Source organism: Entelurus aequoreus, linkage group LG20, assembly GCF_033978785.1.
Source record: "Entelurus aequoreus isolate RoL-2023_Sb linkage group LG20, RoL_Eaeq_v1.1, whole genome shotgun sequence".
Classification (NCBI taxonomy): domain Eukaryota; kingdom Metazoa; phylum Chordata; class Actinopteri; order Syngnathiformes; family Syngnathidae; genus Entelurus; species Entelurus aequoreus.
The window spans coordinates 6,851,023-6,873,522 of record NC_084750.1 but is presented as its reverse complement, the minus strand read 5'-3'; the positions used below and the strand labels follow the sequence as shown (position 1 = coordinate 6,873,522).

General features: G+C 34.9%; 1 protein-coding gene across 2 annotated transcripts in view; it reads right to left on the bottom strand.

The window, feature by feature from the left end:
• rims3 (regulating synaptic membrane exocytosis 3) overlaps positions 1 to 22,500 on the bottom strand; it is an 85,710-nt gene that overhangs the window by 44,159 nt on the left and 19,051 nt on the right. The window contains exon 2 of one of the 2 annotated variants that reach the window (XM_062029310.1): positions 20,183 to 20,472. In XM_062029310.1, the coding sequence (XP_061885294.1) occupies positions 20,183 to 20,435 (253 nt within the window). In that variant the 5' untranslated portion in view covers positions 20,436 to 20,472. The remainder of the gene's footprint in view (positions 1 to 20,182; positions 20,473 to 22,500) is intronic. The other variant, XM_062029311.1, reaches the window with a different exon arrangement.

The following is a 22,500-nucleotide window of genomic DNA, read 5'->3' as shown; positions in this document are numbered from 1 at the left end:
GAAACACAGATACTCATCCAAAAGCAAGTTTTCCTTTAACGGCACTATTTTTAACGTCAAAAAACCTTTGATGTGGTCTAAAATCTATATCCCAATAGATATCACAATTAGGGATGTCCGATTATGGGTTTTTGCCGATATTCCGATATTGTCCAACTCTTTAATTACCGATACCGATATCAACCGATACCGATATCAACCGATATATACAGTCGTGAAATTAACACATTATTATCCTTATTTGGACAACCAGGTATGGTGAAGATAAGGTACTTTTAAAAAAATTAATAAAATAAAATAAGATAAATACATTAAAAACATTTTCTTGAATAAAAAAGAAAGTAAAACAATATAAAAACAGTTACATTGAAACGAGTAATTAATGAAAATGTGTAAAATTAACTGTTAAAAGTTAGTACTATTAGTGGACCAGCAGCACGCACAATCATGTGTGCTTACGGACTGTATCCCTTGCAGACTGTATTGATATATATTGATATATAATGTAGGAAGCAGAATATTAATAACAGAAAGAAACAACCCTTTTGTGTGAATGAGTGTAAATGGGGGAGGAAGGTTGCTTGGGTTGGTGCACTAATTGTAAGTGTATCTTGTGTTTTTTATGTTGATTTAATAAAAATAAAAATAAAAATAAATTTATTTTTTTTTTAAACGATACCGATAATTAAAAAAAACGATACCGATCATTTCCGATATTACATTTTAACGCATTTATCAGCCGATAATATCGGCCTGCCGATATTATCTACATCTCTAATCACAATATATTATTTGCTGTTTAAATTATTATATAATTGTTTCAAATAAGAATAATATTGTTCTTATCATTATAGCAGTGGTTCTTAACCTTGTTGGAGGTACCGAACCCCACCAGTTTCATATGCGCATTCACCGAACCCTTCTTTAGTGAAAAATAAAATGTTTTTTCAAACTCAACAAAAAGTTATATGTTTTTTTACTGGGGCACAAAATGAACCGTGCATGAACATCACCTTGTTCAAAGAACAAAACCAACACCGTGCATGAACTCAACAAATTACACACATTACCATGAATTGATTAACGTGGACCCCGACTTAAACAAGTTGAAAAACGTATTCGGGTGTTACCATTTAGTGGTCAATTGTACGGAATATGTACTGTACTGTGTAAACTGTACTGTTTCATATAATGTATTCTCTTCCTTTGCAATCTGCTAGTAAAAGTTTCAATCGATCAATCAAACAACCTGCAAATCAGATGGAAAATTAGAGGGAACATTGTTTGGGGGTATCCATAATACGCCGATAGGGAGAAGTTTTTATTTACACGATAAGTTGGATGTGTCTTTACCTCCGTGGCGGAGGCTCCGCCGAACCCTTGAGGCCGACTCACCAAACCCCTAGGGTTCGATCGAACCCAGGTTAAGAACCACTGCATTATAGTACCGACCATATACCGCTATTATACTTGGTATCGTTACAGTCGATATTTGTATCGATTCAATCAATCAATCGATCAATCAATGCTTATTTATATAGCCCTATGTTACGCTGGGGTTGCAGCTTACTGCGAGGTTTGTTCTCCCAGGATGCAAACGGACGACTCCGGACAGGACTTGCAGGTAGGAACATGATTTAATCGTGAATTAACACTCAAAGAGGTACAAAACAGAAAACCAACTGACGGAACAAGGTGCCGATTGCACCTGAAGCTAAGGCTACTACTTAGCACAGACTAGAGATCACTAGCAGGGGCTAGGAGACAAGCAAAACTTACGTAACAGTAGCGTGACGCAAACAAAGAAGCCAGACCGACTGACTGGCAAAGGCAAGCTTAAATAATGTCTCTGATTACAAACAGGTGCGCGTCCCGAACACAAGAGGCAGGTGCATCTAATACGTAGCCATGGTAACAAACTCAGAGGTGCATAAACAGGAACTAAAGGAGTCCAAAACTAACAGAAAACACAGGTGACTCGAAAAACGTAAACAGACCATGATCCGGGCAGCGGATCATAACACCCTAAATCACAAGTGTCTCAAAGGGCTGCACAAGCCACAACGACATCCTCGGTTCAGATCCCACATCAGGGCAAGGAAAAACTCGACCCAGTTGGATGACATCCACCCACCTTTGTTGACGTTCAAGAGCTTTAGCTTACTGATTAGCATAGCTTGTGGTATCCTCCTAGTGTGTGTAGTGCAGCAGGCATACTTGTAAGAAACACAGTTTGAAGGTGAGGATCGCTCGTTTAAAAGTAGCTGCAAACTGTGGAGGGACGTTAGCCGCTAACGAGGACGCTGTGTTGCGTCGGGGACGAGTTTGTTGGCTTGTCGCTGCCAAATTAATGCGGAACAGCTCGAATGTGTCATCAACATGCATTATCAGGATCTAACCATCGTGTTAAAAGCTCTGTCGTCGGCCAAATTGATATCGTTTCTATCGTTTGTATCGCGCAAAACGAGTGTGTGTCTTTAAAGGAGTGTTTGTGTCCAGTTTGTTCATGATTGATAAACAGTTACATAAAGCGACTTGGGTCTAAAGGCGGGGACTTGTCTGCCCGAGTGCAGCTGGGAGAAGCTCCAGTCACCGCCCGCGAGGGACAAGCGGTAGAAGATGGATGGTTGGATGGATGGATATTAATAATAATAAGAAAATATAATATAATATAATAATATAATACATCAGTGTATATTATATACTGCATATATAATATGTAAATATTACATATATGTTATATTGCTACTATGGTACTGTGGAGGGTGTGCCAGGACCGGCCTCGAAGACAGCGACAGGTGAGTAGATGGCCCAGGTGGACCTTGTCATCTAATCACCTGTCGCCTTTATTAGCAGCAGCCGGAATGAGACACGTTGGAGTTGGAGGTGCTGATGAGCGGACGCAGGAGGAAAAGACATTGCGCTGGAAAGCAGAAGCCTTTTGATATTTATGGAAATAAAACAGTGTTACACCCTGAATTCCGGGCTCTCCTGGCAGTGTGTGGTGGTCCGAAGAACCCACTAGAGGGTAACCTCTGCAGGTACATTTTAGGTCTACTTTATACCTGCATTATCCTTTCCATCCTTACCCTTTCCTTCCTTTGTAAATGAGCTACTGTGTGGAACAATTTCCCTTGTGGATCAATAAAATTTGTATAAGTCTAAGTGTAAGTCTATTATTAACGTTGTTGCCCTAGGGGAAACTGGGTAACACACGGCACACTGAAAAATCCTAACCTATTTTTCTATAACAATCTACAAGGTTAATACAGTTCGCTTCTCTTTCTTCCCCTCCATTTGTCTGCTTTCTTTTGTATTTCAAGTTATCATTACATATATGTATTGTTGCCTTTGAAACAATTGTATTGTTGATAATAGAGATAATTATTGTTATTATTCATTATCAATAGTACAATTTCTATTGGTATTTGTATTACTCCATTTGTAGTATAATAATGTTCATTGTCATTTCTGTTATTAATATTTACTTCACTAACTGCTTCTTTGCTATCATTTTTACTATCATATTTGTACATATTGTATTTTCTGATGCTGTTCTATTATTTTTGTTGTTGTTGTCTCTGTCTTATCCCCCTCTTGTCCCCGCAATTTCCCCCTTGGTCTTCCTTTTTTTATCTTTCTATCCCCTCCTGCTCCGGTTGCGCCAAACATTAATATGAATCCATTTCATAAAGTCAAATACAAAAAGGGCAACAAGAGAAGTATCCCACACTTCTCTTTTGCAAAGTAAATGTGTGCAGCAGATATAGATCATCTACATCAGGGGTCACCAACGCGGTGCCCGCGGGCACCAGGTAGCCCGTAAGGACCAGATGAGTCACCCACTGGCCTGTTCTAAAAATAGCTCAAATAGCAGCACTTACCAGCGAGCTGCCTCTATTTTTTAAATTGTATTTATTTACTAGCAAGCTGGTCTCGCTTTGCTCGACATTTTTAATTCTAAGAGAGACAAAACTCAAATAGAATTTGAAAATCCAAGAAAATATTTTAAAGACTTGGTCTTCACTTGTTTAAATAAATTATTTTGTTTTTTTACTTTGCTTTTTATAACTTTCAGAAAGACAATTTTAGAGAAAAAATACAACCTTAAAAATGATTTTAGGATTTTTAAACACATATACCTTTTTACCTTTTAAATTCATTCCTCTTCTTTCCTGACAATTTAAATCAATGTTCAAGTAAATGTATCTTTTTTATTGTAAAGAATAATAAATACATTTTAATTTAATTTTTCATTTTAGCTTCTGTTTTTTTGACAAAGAATATTTGTGAAATATTTCTTCAAACTTATTATGATTAAAATTCAAAAAAAATATTCTGGCTAAGCTAGAAAATCTGTAGAATCAAATTTAAATCTTATTTCAAAGTCTTTTGAATTTCTTTTAAAACTTTTGTTCTGGAAAATCTAGAAGAAATAATGATTTGTCTTTGTTAGAAATATAGCTCGGTCCAATTTGTTATATATTCTAACAAAGTGCAGATTGGATTTTAACCTATTTAAAACATGTCATCAAAATTCTAAAATTAATCTTAATCAGGAAAAATTACTAATGATGTTCCATAAATTATTTTCAAAAAGATTCGAATTAGCTAGTTTTTCTCTTCTTTTTTTCAGTTAAATTTTGAATTTTAAAGAATCGAAATTGAAGATAAACTATGTTTCAAAATGTAATTATAATTTTTTTCGTGTTTTCTCCTCTTTTAAACCGTTCAATTAAGTGTAAATATCATTCATTATTGATAATAACATAGAGTTAAAGGTAAATTTAGCAAATTGGCTATTTCTGGCAATTTATTTAAGTGTGTATCAAACTGGTAGCCCTTCGCATTAATCAGTACCCAAGAAGTAGCTCTTGGTTTCAAAAAGGTTGGTGACCCCTGATCTACATCAACAATATGATTTGCCTGAGTAGCTGGACAGGACAGAAAAAAAAAAAAAAAAAGCATCCTCCTCTCTTCATTTAACTTCAATGTTTCTTAAACTGGCTCATAATAGTGCATTGAGTTGCATAATTTCATACCATAAAACACATTTATACAGTTAAGTCGTGTAATTTACATTCTGTCATACAATTTCCCTAACCGTTATTACCGCTCCCAGTCTGTGGCACGCTCTCCCTGACCACCTGAGGGGACCACAGACTGTGGATGCTTTTAAAAAAGGCTTAAAAACCCTTCTTTTAAAAAAATAAAAATAAAAAAAAGCCTTTTTTTTAGATATATGCATACTAGTTCTAGCTATTTGGCTGTTTTAGTTTTTATTTTATTTTTTATCATCTATTTATTTTTATTTTTTTAATACACTGTAGCACTTTGAAGTTTTTTACTCAATGTAAAGTGCTTTTTACAAATAAAATCTATTATTATTGTTGTCATTATTATTACATAGGAGTTTCTGTCTGTCTGTTTTTTGATTAGCAACATAACTCCAAAAAGATATGGGCGGATTTCGATGAAACTTTTGATAAATGTCAGAGATGGGATAGGGAACCAGTTTTGGGGGGGGGAATCCAGATCACCGTCTGCATTCAGGATTTTCTTTTAAAGGATTCTTCATAACTGGGAGATAGGACCTGACAGAGGTCTGCGCTCTCCGGCTGCTATTTTAGTTGATGTGATGACGGGGATCAATTAACCCTGCGGTGTATTGGCTATTGACTGACCAACCAAGCGTAGCAGGCTCTGTGTGGGGGAGGGCTGGACCCCCCCCTCAGGCCGCCTCTTCGGACAATCAATGCGCCTGTCACTCAAAACATGGCACCCTAACAACATGAGCCGAATTAATGAGCAGCAAGACATGTCAAAAAGTAACATAATTAAAATTGACTTTTAGCATTGAAAAAACATATATCTGTCTATATCAGGGGTGTATATATATATATATATATATATATATATATATATATATATATATATATATATATATATATATACATATATACATATATATATATATATATATATATATATATATATATATATATATATATATATGTATATATGTATATATATATATATATACATATATATATATATATATATGTATATATGTATATATATATATATATATATATACATATATACATATACATATATACATATATATATATATATATATATATATACATATATATATATATATACATATATATATATATATACATATATATATATATATACATATATATATATATATATATATATATATATATATATATATATATATATATATATATATATATATATATATATATATATATATATATATCTTAATTAGATTATCCAAAAAATAGTGCTCGATACCGTGGTAAAGCGTAATATGTATGTGTGGGGAAAAAATCACAAGACTATTTCATCTCTACAGGCCTGTTTCATGAGGGGTTTTCCTCATGAGGGTTGAGGAAAACCCCTCATGAAACAGGCCTGTAGAGATGAAATAGTCTTGTGATTTTTTCCCCACACATACATACATATATATATACATACATATATATATATATATATATATATATATATATATATATATATATATATATATATATATATATATATATATATATATATATATATATATACACACATATACACACACACAAAGTGTTAGCTACTTCTAAATCACTAATCCTCGCCTCCATGGCGACAAATGAAGTATGTTTCTTACAAGTATCATTATCCCTGCAGGACAAGGAATAGCTAAACATGCTTCACTACACACCGTAGGAGGATACAATAGTGCTAATGACGCCGTTCCTGAATGTAAACAAATGCCATGGATGATTCAACACCTGACATCCACTGTAATGATATCAAGTACAATAGCGTATCTAGTCGATACTACTATGATTACGTCGATATATTTTTTATCGTCACAAAATCTTTATTCCTCTTTTTTAAATTCATATTATGTTTATAAACTCAGGAAATACATCCCTGGACACTTGAGGACTTTGAATATGACCAATGTATGATCCTCAGTGATGAGCTGAAGACATGCAGTTCTTTAAGGTTCAAGAAAACCTTGAAAGGTGAAATAATTGAAAATGATAAAATATAGTAACAATGACTTTCATCCCATTGATTTTTTTTAACGTTGCTGTTCCAGGCAATCTAATTTTCAGTGAATGTATAGGACAGGCAAATATAGGCTTTGGCTTCAGCCTATTCCTTTTTCGGTCATTCTTTTTCTTTTCTTTTTGTGTGTAAATGTGTATGATTGTTAAATATGTATAATGTGTATTGTTAAACTGGTCACACAAAATGGTTGACTGTTGATTATATGACCGAAATAAACTTAGTTCATTCATTCATCCTGTAACTTCTTGGTATCGGATCGATACCTAAATTTGCGGTATCATTAGGGTTGCCACCCGCCCCGTAAAAATACGGAATCCACCCATAATTGGGGCTGAAATGTTGCATCCCATATTGAATCAATACGGGACGCGGTTTCTTCCGTATTTTCCTATTTGTCCCATGCGTCTGTCACACACACACACACACACACACACACACACACACACACACACACACTAACACCAAAGAGGACATGGTAAAGAGGAATGTTTTGCACTTTTTCTCCTTTTTTTTCCTCTTCATCTTTTCATTTGGGTTCACACAAAAAAAGGGTTTCATTTTACTATAGTTCTCCTAAAGTGTCCCCAGACAGGCTTTGTTACAGAACTTTATATGCTCAAGTATATGCTCAAGTTCAGTCTATTTAGCCTTTAACATGTATACACACAAGTGTTTCATTTGTTTCCTCCTAAAGTAAAAGTGTCCCCAATCGTTACATTTACAGCACTTTATATACTTAAAGGCCTATGATGACGTATGCGCGTGACGTCACGGCGGCAACGGAAGTATTGGTACCCAATTTGTCACCATACAAAAAGCTCTGTTTTCATCGAAAAATTCCACAGTATTCTGGACATCTGTGTTGGTGAATCTTTTGCAATTTCTTCAATTAACAATGGAGACAGCAAAGAAGAAAGTTGTAGGTGGGATCGGTGTATTAGCGGCTGGCTGCAGCAACACAACCAGGAGGACTTTGACTTGGATAGCAGACGCGCTACCGTGAGTACAGCTTTGGCTTCCAAACATTTGATCGCTTGCCCGTACGTGTGTGTCGCTATGTGCATGTCACGTACGTAACTTTGGGGAAATATATGTTTCTTGCCGACTCTGATGGCGGCTGGGGTGTCGTCGAAAGCTACAACGCCCGCCGCCGCCGCCGCTCCGTAGCTAAGTTAGCTTCAATGGCGTCGTTAGCAACAGCATTAAGCTTCGCCAAGCTGGAAATTATTAACCGTGTATTTACAGGTCCATGGTTTAATAGTATTGTTGATCTTCTGTTTATCCTTCCAGTCAGGGGTTTATTTATTTTGTTTCTATCTGCATTTGAGCCCGATGCTATCACGTTAGCTCCGTAGCTAAAGAGCTTCACCGATGTATTGTCGTGGAGATAAAAGTCACTGTGAATGTCCATTTCGCGTTCTCGAATCTCATTTTCAAGAGGATATAGTATCCGAGGTGGTTTAAAATACAAATTCGTGATCCACAATAGAAAAAGGAGAGAGTGTGGAATCCAATGAGCCAGCTTGTACCTAAGTTACGGTCAGAGCGAAAAAAGATACGTCCTGCACTGCACTCTAGTCCTTCACTCTCACGTTCCTTATCCACAAATCTTTCATCCTCGCTCAAATTAATGGGGTAATCGTCGCTTTCTCGGTCCGAATCTCTCTCGCTGCTGGTGTAAACAATGGGGAAATGTGACGTCACGCTACTTCCGGTACAGGCAAGGCTTTTTTTTTTTATCAGCGACCAAAAGTTGCGAACTTTATCGTCGTCGTTCTCTTCTAAATCCATTCAGCAAAAATTTGGCAATATCGCGAAATGATCAAGTATGACACATAGAATGGATCTGCTATCCCCGTTTAAATTTTAAAAAATTCATTTCAGTAGGCCATTAAATTCCATTTAAGTATTGTCCTCTTTCAGTAAAAGTGTCCCCAGACAGGCTTGGTTTATTTTACAGCACTTTATATGAATATACGGTAATACAGTAGGCCAGGCCTATATGCTCAAGTTCAGGCTAATTACGATACATGGACGTAATCATTTATCTAAACTTGTATATACAAGTTCAAGTGTTTCATTTCGTTTTTTGGGGGTTAAAATGCAAATCTTTGTTTAATTTACAGCACTTCAGCAATGTTCATTGCTAATAAAGCACTTTAAACTTTAAGTATGACTAAATGTTTTCTTGACTTCCCCTTCCTTACTGACCACCAAGTGACCCCAAGAGGAGTACCATATTTTTCGGAGTAAAAGTCGCTCCGGAGTATAAGTTGCACCGGCTGAAAATGCGCAATAATGAAGGGAAAAAAACATATATAAGTCGCACTGGAGTATAAGTCGCATTTTGGGGGAAATGTATTTGATAAAAGCCAACACCAAGAATAGACATTTGAAAGGCAATTTAAAATAAATAAAGAATAGTGAACAACAGGCTGAATAAGTGTACGTTATATGAGGCATAAATAACCAACTGAGAACGTGCCTGGTATGTTAACGTAACATATTATGGTAAGAGTCATTCAAATAACTATAACATATAGAACATGCTATACGTTTACCAAACAATCTGTCACTCCTAATCGCTAAATCCCATGAAATCTTCCTCCCCGGTGTCGCCTCTGGTATGTCCTTTCTTTCTGCTGCTCGATCGCCGTTCTCTGCTGCATATTTCACTACGTCCAGCTTGTAATCTGCAGTATATGATTTCCTTTTCGGTGCCATTTTTGTTCAGTCCTTCTCAGTTTTTATAAGTTACGGCCAATGCTGATGTGATCCATTTTAATAGCTACGGCAGTAGCATATAGCATATAGCAGTTAGCATCCCATGACCCACAATGCACTTCTGCCATGACCCTCCCCCGCCGATTTCTTATTGGTTGACGTGTGAGTGACGATAGCTGACGTGTGAGTGACGATAGCTGACGTGTGTGTGACGATGGCTGCCATTTGCTTCGTCTCTTACGCGAATGAGATAAATAATATTATTTGATATTTTACGGTAATGTGTTAATTTCACACATAAGTCGCTCCTGAGTATAAGTCGCACCCCCGGCCAAACTATGAAAAAAACTGCGACTTATAGTCCGAAAAATACGGTATACAGTATAAGAAGATGAAAAGGTGCATATATACAGTATAATATGAAACATGGTGCATATATGCAGTAAAATAAGATTAAAAGAGTGCATATATACAGTATAATGAGATGAAGAGTGCATATATACATTATAATAAGATGAAAACGTTGCAAACGTATATATAGTATAATAAGATGAAAAGGTGCATATATACAGTATAATATGAAAAATGGTGCATATATACAGTATAATGAGATGAAAAGGTGCATATATACAGTATAATATGAAAAATGGTGCATATATACAGTATAATGAGATGAAGAGTGCATATATACAGTATAATAAGATGAAAAGGTTGCATATATGCAGTATAATAAGATTAAAAGAGTGCATATATACAGTATAATAAGATGAAAAGGTGCATATATACAGTATAATATGAAAAATGGTGCATATATACAGTATAATGAGATGAAGAGTGCATATATACAGTATAATAAGATGAAAAGGTTGCATATATGCAGTATAATAAGATTAAAAGAGTGCATATATACAGTATAATAAGATGAAAAGGTGCATATATACAGTATAATATGAAAAATGGTGCATATATACAGTATAATGAGATGAAGAGTGCATATATGCAGTATAATAAGATTAAAAGAGTGCATATATACAGTATAATGAGGTGAAGAGTGCATATATACATTATAATAAGATGAAAAGGTTGCATATATGCAGTATAATAAGATTAAAAGAGTGCATATATACAGTATAATAAGATGAAAAGGTGCATATATACAGTATAATATGAAAAATGGTGCATATATACAGTATAATGAGATAAAGAGTGCATATATACAGTATAATAAGATGAAAAGGTTGCATATATGCAGTATAATAAGATTAAAAGAGTGCATATATACAGTATAATAAAATGAAGACTGCATATGTACAGTATAATAAAATGAAAAGTGGGCCTACATTCAGTATAATAAGATGACAAGGCAGCTGAGATAAGCTCCAGCACCCCCCGCGACCCCGAAAGGGACAAGCAGTAGAAAATGGATGGATGGATGGATGGATGGAAGATGACAAGGGTGCATATATACAGTATGATAAAATGAAAAAGGTGCATATATACAGAGTAATAATTGGAAAATTATGCATATATACAGTATAATAATATGAAAAATGGTGCATATATACAATATAATATGAAAAGGTGCAACAGTATATAATAAATAATATTATTTGATATTTTACGGTAATGTGTTAATAATTTCACACATAAGTCGCTCCTGAGTCTAAGTCGCACCCACGGCCAAACTGTGAAAAAAACTGCGACTTATAATCCGAAAAATACGGTATGTGAAGTTCATATGTTGTCAATATTCAGTGTTTTATCGTTCATAGTTAATACTGTAAATTCCACATTCTTTATTTTCATGTACATTCTGGGTGTCTCATTCAGTAAAAAAAACCTTTAAGATTCCCGTGGAGGGAGGTGTGGCCAGCGCGCCTGCAGGAGCAAAGGTCACCGCCTCTGTCTGTGATGCTGAGCACCATCGCATGTGCTGACGGCGAGACACAGCTGACAGGTGATTAGATTTCCCAGGTGGTACGTGTTAATCTAATCACCTGTTGTCTTTAACAGTAGGCGGAGGATGGGAGAGAGGATACGGACGTGACTGAAAAGTCACGTTCTGCTGGAGAAAGACTTTGACAAAAATCTATGCACATTAAAAGTTTGTTAAAACTGTGCCGTGTCTACAGTGGAACTGCTAGGAAGCAACTTCTACAGTTCCATTTTGTTATTTAAGGCGGTCTGTTATGAAGTTTTTAGCATTCAATCAGACATTATCGTGAGGTTTTGTATTAGTGCTCCTAAAAATCAGATACACCGGCCCCCAGACACATTTTTTTCTCTAAATTTGACCCCTCCGGTCAAAAAACTTGCCCAGGCCTGCTGTACATTTGACTATATTGGTCATATATATTGGTCCAGCGGAGATTTGATCCATCAGTGTGATTTGATGTGGAAAAGCTTGCATCTCCACGACTACAACAAAAGGGGAGCTGTGATATAAGGACGTAAAAGAGGGTGCACTATCCTGTGATTTAGTTCCAGGCGAGATATGTTCTCCTGGCAGCAGAGAACATCTAAATTTAGACGACACCCCCCCCCCCCCCCCCCCCCCGCCCGCCAACCGTCATCCTTTTCTTCACTTTCTCAGCCACTCCAAGCCTCCTTATCCTTACTTTGCCCTCATCAACACCAAAAACCAGCTGAGCTCCTGTGGCGCGTGCATCAACAGCACCCGCTAGGTCTCCAGAGTGTCCAAAGGTGCGTGGGCCAACATAGGACGGACCAAACACGGGTTCCGGGGCGAGGAAACAATTGGCACGTGCGCGTGCGAGTGACAGCGTGTGTTCTTGTTTACGCGGCCGGTGAGACATACGGTGTCACCGTTAGCGCTGGCACACAAAATGTGTGTCGGACATGCGACACACCTCGTTGTCACGCAGGGAAAGGGACTTTTAAAAATGATAAGATGAAGGATTTGTGTACGTTTTATAGATTTAGATGTTGGACCGGCAATGGACCAGGTTACTTCCTGGGTCATGAAGGACAAAAAACATGGAGTTCTGTATTTGTGCCCGTTTGTTGGTTAGTTCGCAGACTAATTCCTGGAAGAGAACAATTTAAATAGACCAGGGGTGTCCAAAGTGCGGCCCGGGGGCCATTTGCGGCCCGCAGCTAATTGTTTACCGGCCCGTCACACATTCTGCAAAAATTGCAAAATTGATAGTATTGCAAAAATTCAAAAAAACATTTAAAAAAGTGAAATTAGGTGAAATCTAACGAGAAAAAGTTGCAATGTTGACACAAAGCTGCCATGCAGGCTGTTTTTTTTTTCTTTTGTTTTGCTTTATTTATTTATTTTTATTTATTTATTTATTTATTTTATTTTATTTATTTTTTTAAACAACATAAAAAAAGACAAAAGATACACTAACCATTAGTGCATCAACCCAAGAAAACCCTCCCTCCCCCATTCACACTCATTTACACAAAAGGGGTTGTCTCTTTCTGTTATTAAAAAAAACAACTTCTGGGGCCGTACTTATCAAGCTTCTTAGAATTACTCCTAAGAAGTCTGCTAAGAGTTGACTTAAGAGTAAATAAATTCTTCGCTGAAAGCTGCACTTAAAAGTTAGTTATCAAGCGTTTTACTCACACTTTCAGCGAAGTGTAGGACTGAATCTTAAGTGTCACACTCAGAGCTGAATTACGACATTACTATGTGCCGTAAACGGAATTTTAGGTGACGTCCTTTCTGTGTCCATAGAAATGACCAATCACGGAAGGTAATCCGTTGTCTAAGAATAAAGAAATATCTTGGAAATATTGAAGTGGACAATGGGAGTGTATATTTTGACAATAAACTACAAAATAATACAAAACAAACTAGTCCCCGCCGGCACTCACGCTACCGCTCCCTCTCTTCTATCGCCCACACACTCACTGACGTCACTCACCTCACGGCCACACACATACGCTACTGTCATAACATTTTCTTTCCAATTCATTAATTAGGCAACTAATTTGAAACTGGTGTGGGTGGCTCTATATATACTAGCCCACTGCAGACACATGCAGAAATCAACAAGGAATCGAAAAGTATTAAATCTGTGACAAAAATAATATCCGCTCTGTCTAAACGATACCGTTTGATCAGCTGCTCGTCATCAAAAAAAAAAAACATTGTTCCGTTCCCTGAACGTTGGCGCACGTCTCTCTCGCCTCAGTGCCATCCCCTGCTGGCAACTCCTAACCACTTAGGACACCTCTGAAGGTCTCTTAAATATCGTGGAGAGTAGGAGTGATTCTTAGACTTAAGAACGTTGATAAAAAGCTTGTATTCTTAAGTTTGAGAGTAGGACTAAATTTCGCAAATTCTCAGGACTTAAGTGTAAAATGGCACTCTAAGAAGCTTGATAAGTACGGCCCCTGGTTCCTACGATATAGAATAATACAGTCTGCAAGGGATACAGTCTTTAGAGCACACATGATTGTGTGTGGTGCTGGTCCACTAACATTTTCATTAATTACTATTTTTTTATGTAATTGTTTTTATTATTGCTTTACTTTCAAACAAAACAAACAAAGGACCTTAACTTCACCAGACCGGGTTGTCAATGAAATCAGATTGTTCAAGAGGGTTCTTAAAACCAGGTCCAGTTCAGATTACGTCTAGATCGGGCTCAGCAACACACACCTTCACCCATGTACACCAAAAACTAGGGAACACAACAGGTTGCATACAATCCACAAACAAAAATACATTTTCAAATTAAGCACCCATGTACAGTCCAGATCACATCCAAGTCGGATTCAGCAACACATACCTTCATTTATGTACACTTAAAATAGGGAATACAACAACAGATTGCATATCATATATAAACAAAATTACATTTTCAAAATAAGCCTTTGAGGACGTCCCATCTTTTTTTATGTTTTTTGGCATCATTATCGTTTTCAACCATATAATTTTCTAAAGTTTCTTTTTTTTTGCCATTGCTCAAAAAAAAAAAAAGACAAAAAATCTATGTTATAAGGAATTATTGACCTATTCAAGGCTCCAATTACTTCAAAAATGTCACTTTAAAATGTTTTATGTGGAAAAAATATTGCATATATTGTGTGGTTGCCATATAAAAACATCATAGATTTTTTCGTCTTTTTTTTTTTTTTTGAGCAACTGCTCAAAAAAAAAAAAAAGACAAAAAAAATCTATGTTATAAGGAATTATTGACCTATTCAAGGCTCCAATTACTTCAAAAATGTCACTTTAAAATGTTTTATGTGGAAAAAATATTGCATATATTGTGTGGTTGCCATATAAAAACATCATAGATTTTTTGTCTTTTTTTTTTTTTGAGCAACTGCTCAAAAAAAAAAAAAAAGACAAAAAAAATCTATGTTATAAGGAATTATTGACCTATTCAAGGCTCCAATTACTTCAAAAATGTCACTTTAAAATGTTTTATGTGGAAAAAATATTGCATATATTGTGTGGTTGCCATATAAAAACATCATAGATTTTTGGTCTTTTTTTTTTTTTTGAGCAACTGCTCAAAAAAAAAAAAAAGACAAAAAAAATCTATGTTATAAGGAATTATTGACCTATTCAAGGCTCCAATTACTTCAAAAATGTCACTTTAAAATGTTTTATGTGGAAAAAATATTGCATATATTGTGTGGTTACCATATAAAAACATCATAGATTTTTTCGTCTTTTTTTTTTTTTTGAGCAACTGCTCAAAAAAAAAAAAAGACAAAAAAATCTATGTTATAAGGAATTATTGACCTATTCAAGGCTCCAATTACTTCAAAAATGTCACTTTAAAATGTTTTATGTGGAAAAAATATTGCATATATTGTGTGGTTGCCATATAAAAACATCAAAGATTTCTTTGACAAAAGAGCATAAAAACAAACAAAATAATAGTTCAAACGTAAAATGGACAGATATATCTGAAGTTGATCTCGTAACTTAAGTGTTGAAAGTAAAAAAAAAACTAATAATGTATCACTTTATGAGTGGGGGACCTTTTGGATCCCAAATATATTTAGTGGGATTTTATTAATATTTTCACTGATTCCTCAAAAATATTAAAGAATTAAAATCAATGGTGTCCTGCATTATTGATATTTTAGAGCTCTAATTACTAAATACTGCATATTTCCAGTTTTGCTATAAAAAACAAAGTTGTCTTTGACAGAAAATCAACCTGAAGTTGATATAGAGATTTACTGTAAGCGTTAAATGAAAAAAAATAATAATAATTTGACTTATTTTTAACGTTTTAATGACTGAGACCCTTTATGGTCCCCGGGAGCCCTAAAGGTTAAAAAAAAAAATCCATATATTTTGTTATGGTTTGAAAATGAAAAATATCAAAATGGCCCCCGCATGCTTAAATTTTTCCGTGTGCGGCCCTCAGTGGAAAACGTTTGGACACCCCTGAAATAGACAGATAGGACTCTAACATTTACATTTTGTGAGAATTTTGCACATTTTCAAAAAGCTACCGTTTTAAATTCCACAATACTAAAAGTGTCATGATCTGTGGTCTAGATCATGTTTTGTTTAGTTATGTTCTGTTAGTTCTGGACTCCATTAGTTCCTGTTTTTGTGCACCCTTGTTTGTTTTAGTTTCCATGACGACTCATTAGTTTCACCTGCCTCATGTGTTTGGCTCACGCACCTGCTCTAATCAGAGACTATTATTTAAGCCTGTTTTGCCAGTTAGTCGTCCTGGCGACATTGCTCTGTCCATGCCATAGCTCTGTCATTATCTTTTCATGCTCTGTTTTGACTTTTCTTGCCATAGTCATGCTGTTCGATTCATGCCGTGTCCAGTAAGTCTTTTTGTTTCATGTCCATAGTTCTTGCTATTTGTTTCAAGCCACAGTTTAGTGAGTTTTTTCATGTTTTTAGTTTCATGTTTCATGTCCATAGTTTATGCTAAGTCTTAGCTTTTGTTTCCTGCGTTAAGCTTGCCTTCGTCTTGTGCGCCTTTTTGTTTTGTACTTCGTTGAGTTTTTGAGTAGAGATTAAAATATGTTCCCACCTTCAAGCCTTGTCCGGTCTAGTCCGTTTGCATCCCGGGAGAACAAATCTCGCAGCAAGCTGCGAAAAACTCATCGTCTTGACAAAAAGAATGTTTCTTGTACATTTGTGTGAAGATTTCGACACATTTTAGTCCGAATGTGGACTTTTGTCATTTAAAAAAATTCTCATCATTACCATTTTATTTTCTAGAAATATTTATTTTTCAAAAAGTACAACTTTTTCTCATGAAATTATGTTTTTCCCTCTTACATTTACAATATTTTAGTGTGGCCCTACTTTTTTCATTTTTATATAAACCTAGAGATACATGCTTTAAAATGTAATATCGGAAATTATCGGTATCGGTTTCAAAAAGTAAAATTCCTGACTTTTTAAAACGCCGCTGTGTACACGGACGTAGGGAGAAGTACAGAGCGCCAATAAACCTTAAAGGCACTGCCTTTGCGTGCCGGCCCAATCACATAATATCTACGGCTTTTCACACACACAAGTGAATGCAAGGCATACTTGGTCAATAGCCATACAGGTCACACTGAGGGTAGCCGTATAAACAACTTTAACACTGTTACAAATATGCGCCACACTGTGAACCCACACCAAACAAGAATGACAAACACATTTCGGGAGAACATCCGCACCGTAACACAACATAAACACAACAGAACAAATACCCAGAACCCCTTGCAGCACTAACTCTTCCGGGACGCTCTTCCCAAATTCCAAGCTGCTGTTTTGAGGCATGTTGAAAAAAATAATGCACTTCGTGACTTCAATAATAAATATGGCAGTGCCATGTTGGCATTTTTTTCCATAACTTGAGTTGATTTATTTTGGAAAACCTTGTTTCATTGTTTAATGCATCCAGCGGGGCATCACAACAAAATTAGGCATAATAATGTGTTAATTCCACGACTGTATATATCGGTATCGGTTGATATCGGAATCGGTAATTGAGAGTTGGACAATATCGGAATATCGGATATCGGCAAAAAAGCCATTATCGGACATCTCTAATATAAACATTAACTTCCATGTTAGTAAGGAACCACCCTGATGCATGAAATATGTTGCTATGGTTTGGGGTTGTATTATTGTCAAGCCATGTATTAACTTCATTTTTAAAAAAAACACTTTTTAAAATAACGAGAATAGTTTTTTGAGGTTTTTAAAGATAAACTGCAATGGTCTTGCTGCTTGTTGTCAAGAAATAAGTCAGCCTTTAGTTTTTCTCCTTCCCACCAAGAGTGAGTGGGCTTGTGTTGACTTCAGCGGTACAAAGTAGTTCTACTGCACCAGCATGATATCTATAATTATACCCGTAAGACACAAAGGAGAACGTAAGGTCCCGACAATTATCATCCTTCTCCATATGGACGAACTTCGACTGCGCATGTAATGGTGTAGCCTAAAGCTGCTCTGACAAAAGGGAGGCATGCAAGTAAAAACTGAGAAAGAATGAAAAGAGAACAAAGTGGTAATGAGAAATAAAAATTTAAAAAAAGAGTAAAAATGAGAAATGAGAAAAAGAGAAGAAAGTTGTAGTGATGAAAGATGGAAAACAGGAAAAGAAAGTCGTAGTGAGGAAGAAACCAAAAACAAAGAATAGAAAGTTGAAGTGAAAAAAGGAAGAGAGACAGAAAGAAAGAGAGAGAAGAAAAAGAGTAGAAAGTTGGAGGGAAGAAAGATAGAAAAGAGAAAGAGGAGAAAGTGTGAAACAAGATGGAGTAAAAGGAGATGAAATAGATATGGTGTTAGAGTGAGTAAAAGTGAAAGTGAAAATAAGACAGAATAGTTTAAATGAGAAAGAAAAAAAGAAAGAGTAGGATGTTGTAGTGAAGAAAGATGGAAAAGAGAAAGAGGAGAAGGTGTGAAACAAGATGAAGTAAAAGGATAAAAAGAAATATGGTGTAAGGGGTGAGTAAAAGTGAAAGTAGGAAGATAGATGAGTTTAAATGAGAAAGAAAGATAGAAAGAAAGTTGTGAAAAAAGATGGAAAAGAGAAAGAGTAGAATGTGTGAAACAAGATGAAGTAAAAGTAGATAACAGAGATATAGTGTTAGAGTGAGTAAAGTGAAAGTGAAAATAAGAAGACAGAAGAGTTTAAATGAGAAAGAAAAAAGAAAGAGTAGGATGTTGTAGTGAAGGAAGATGGGAAAGAGAAAGAGGAGAAGGTGTGAAACAAGATGAAGTAAAAGGAGATAAAAGAAATATGGTGTTAGAGTGAGTAAAAGTAGGAAGATAGATTAGTTTAAATAAGAAAGAAAGAAAGAAAGAAAGAAAGAAAGAAAGAAAGAAAGAAAGAAAGAAAGAAAGAAAGAAAGAAAGAAAGAAAGAAAGAGTAGAAAGTTGTAGTGAAGAAAGATGGAAAAGAGAAAGAGTAGAACGTGAGAAAGAAGATGAAGTAAAAGGAGATAACAGAGATATGGTGTAAGAGAGTGAGTAAAAGTGAAAGTGAAAATAAGAAAACAGATTAGTTTAAATTCCAAAGATAGAAAGAGTAGAAAGTGTGAAACAAGATGAAGTAAAAGGACATAACAGAGATATGGTGTGAGAGTGAGTAAAAGTGAAAGTGAAAGTAAGAAGATAGATGAGTTTAAATTCAAAAGATAGAAAGAGTAGAAAGTTGTTGTGAAGAAAGATGGAAAAGAGAAAGAGTAGAAAGTGTGAAACAAGATGTAGTAAAAGGAGATAACAGATACGGTGTTTTAGAGAGTGAGTAAAAGTGAAAGTGAAAATAAGAAGATAGATGAGTATACATTTGAAAGATAGAAAGAGTAGAAAGAGTAGAAAGTTGTAGTGAAGAAAGATGGAAAAGAGAAAAGGTAGAAAGTGTGAAACAAGATAAAGTAAAAGGAGATAACAGATACGGTGTTAGAGAGTGAGTAGAAGTGAAAGTGAAAGTAAAAAAATAGATGAGTTTAAATTCCAAAGATAGAAAGAGTAGAAAGTGTGAAACAAGATGAAGTAAAAGGACATAACAGAGATATGGTGTGAGAGTGAGTAAAAGTGAAAGTGAAAGTAAGAAGATAGATGAGTTTAAATGCGAAAGATAGAAAGAGTAGAAAGTTGTTGTGAAGAAAGATGGAAAAGAAAAAGAGTAGAAAGTGTGAAACAAGACAAAGTAAAAGGAGAGAACAGAGATATGGTGTTAGAGAGTGAGTAAAAGTGAAAGTGAAAATAAGAAGATAGGTGAGTTTAAATGTGAAAGAAAGAAAGTGTAGAAAGTTGTAGTGAAAAAAGATGGAAAAAGTAGAAAGTGTGAAAGAAGATGAAGTAAAAGGAGATAACAGAGATGTGGTGTTAGAGAGTGAGTAGAAGTGAAAGTGAAAGTAAGAAGACAGTAGAGATTAAAGGACTGACCATGTTGGTTGAGTTGCTGTGTGCTTTTGCTCCACTGGGACAATCCCACTATAGCCACCATCTTGGCGCCCAGACTGGAGCGCCGCTTCTTGTTGCCGGCCAGCGACGTGGTCTCAGGACCTCCGCTGCCTCCGCCCGGACTCTTGTCCAGGTTGTACATGGCCCCCGAGATGCTGGACGAGCGCACCACGTTACGAGCCGCTGCGCTCAGACCGCCCGGACTGGACACCTCCACCGAGGTGCTGAGCATCATAATCCTGCTGGCCTTGGACGCGGACGCTGGAATACTGCTGAGGAAATAGGACACAAATCTTAACATACAATATATTACATTACATACATTACATGACATTACATGACATACATTACATGACATTACATACATTACATGACATACAATATATTACATTACATTAATTACATGACATAACATACATTACATGACATACATTACATGACATTACATACATTACATGACATACAGTATATTACATTACATACATTACATGACATAACATACATTATAAACATTACATGACATACATTACATACCATAACATACAATATATTATATTACATACATTACATGACATTACATGACATACATGACATGACATTACATGACATTACATACATTACATGACATACAATATATTACATTACATACATTACATGACATAACATACATTATAAACATTACATGACATACATTACATACCATAACATACAATATATTATATTACATACATTACATGACATGACATACATTACATAACATACAATACATACCATAACATACAATATATTACATTACATACATTACATGACATAACATACATTACATTACACAACATACATTACATAACATACAATATAGAATAGAATATATTAGAATATATCGTTATTGTCATTGTACATTGTACAATGAAATTGTATGCAGAACTAATTTAGTGCAAATTCATAATAACACATAAAAACATAACATAAATAGATAAAAATACATACAATACATAAAAATACCAAATATATTACATTACATACATTACATAACATACAATACATTACATTACATTACAGACATTACATACATTACATACAATACATAACATAACATACAATACATTACATACATAATATACAAAACAATACATTACATTACATAACATACAATATCATACATAAAATAACATACAAAACAATACATTACATACAATACATAACATACAATATCATACATAAAATAACATACAAAACAATACATTACATACATTACATAACATACAATATGATACGTAAGATAACATACAAAACACTAGTTACATACAATACAAAACATAACATGACATAACATAACGTAACGTACAATACATAACATAACATACAATATATTACAAAACAATACATGACATACATGACATACATTACATAACATACAATATAATACATAAGATAACATACAAAACACTAATTACATACAATACAAAACATAACATGACATAACATGACATAACGTGCAATACATAACATACAATACATAACATAAAATACATTATATAACAAAAAATACATAACATACAATACAATAGATAACATAACATACAATACATAACACAATACATAACATACGATACGTTACATAACATACAATATAGGGATGTCCGATAATGGCTTTTTGCCGATATCCGATATTCCGATATTGTCCAACTCTTTAATTACCGATACCGATATCAACCGATACCGATATCAACCGATATATGCAGTCGTGGAATTAACACATTATTATGCCTAATTTGGACAACCAGGTATGGTGAAGATAAGGTACTTTTTTTAAAAAAATTGTAAAATAAGATAAATAAATTAAAAACATTTTCTTGAATAAAAAAGAAAGTACAACAATATAAAAACAGTTACATAGAAACTAGTAATGAATGAAAATTAGTAAAATTAACTGTTAAAGGTTAGTACTATTAGTGGACCAGCAGCACGCACAATCATGTGTGCTTACGGACTGTATCCCTTGCAGACTGTACTGATATATATTGATATATAATGTAGGAACCAGAATATTAATCACAGAAAGAAACAACCCTTTTGTGTGAATGAGTGTAAATGGGGGAGGGAGGTTTTTTGGGTTGGTGCACTAATTGTAAGTGTATCGTGTGTTTTTTATGTTGATTTAATTAAAAAAAAAAAAAAAAAACGATACCGATACCGATAATAAAAAAAACAGATACCGATAATTTCCGATATTACATTTTAACGCATATATCGGCCGATAATATCGGCCTGCCGATATTATTGGACATCTCTAATACAAT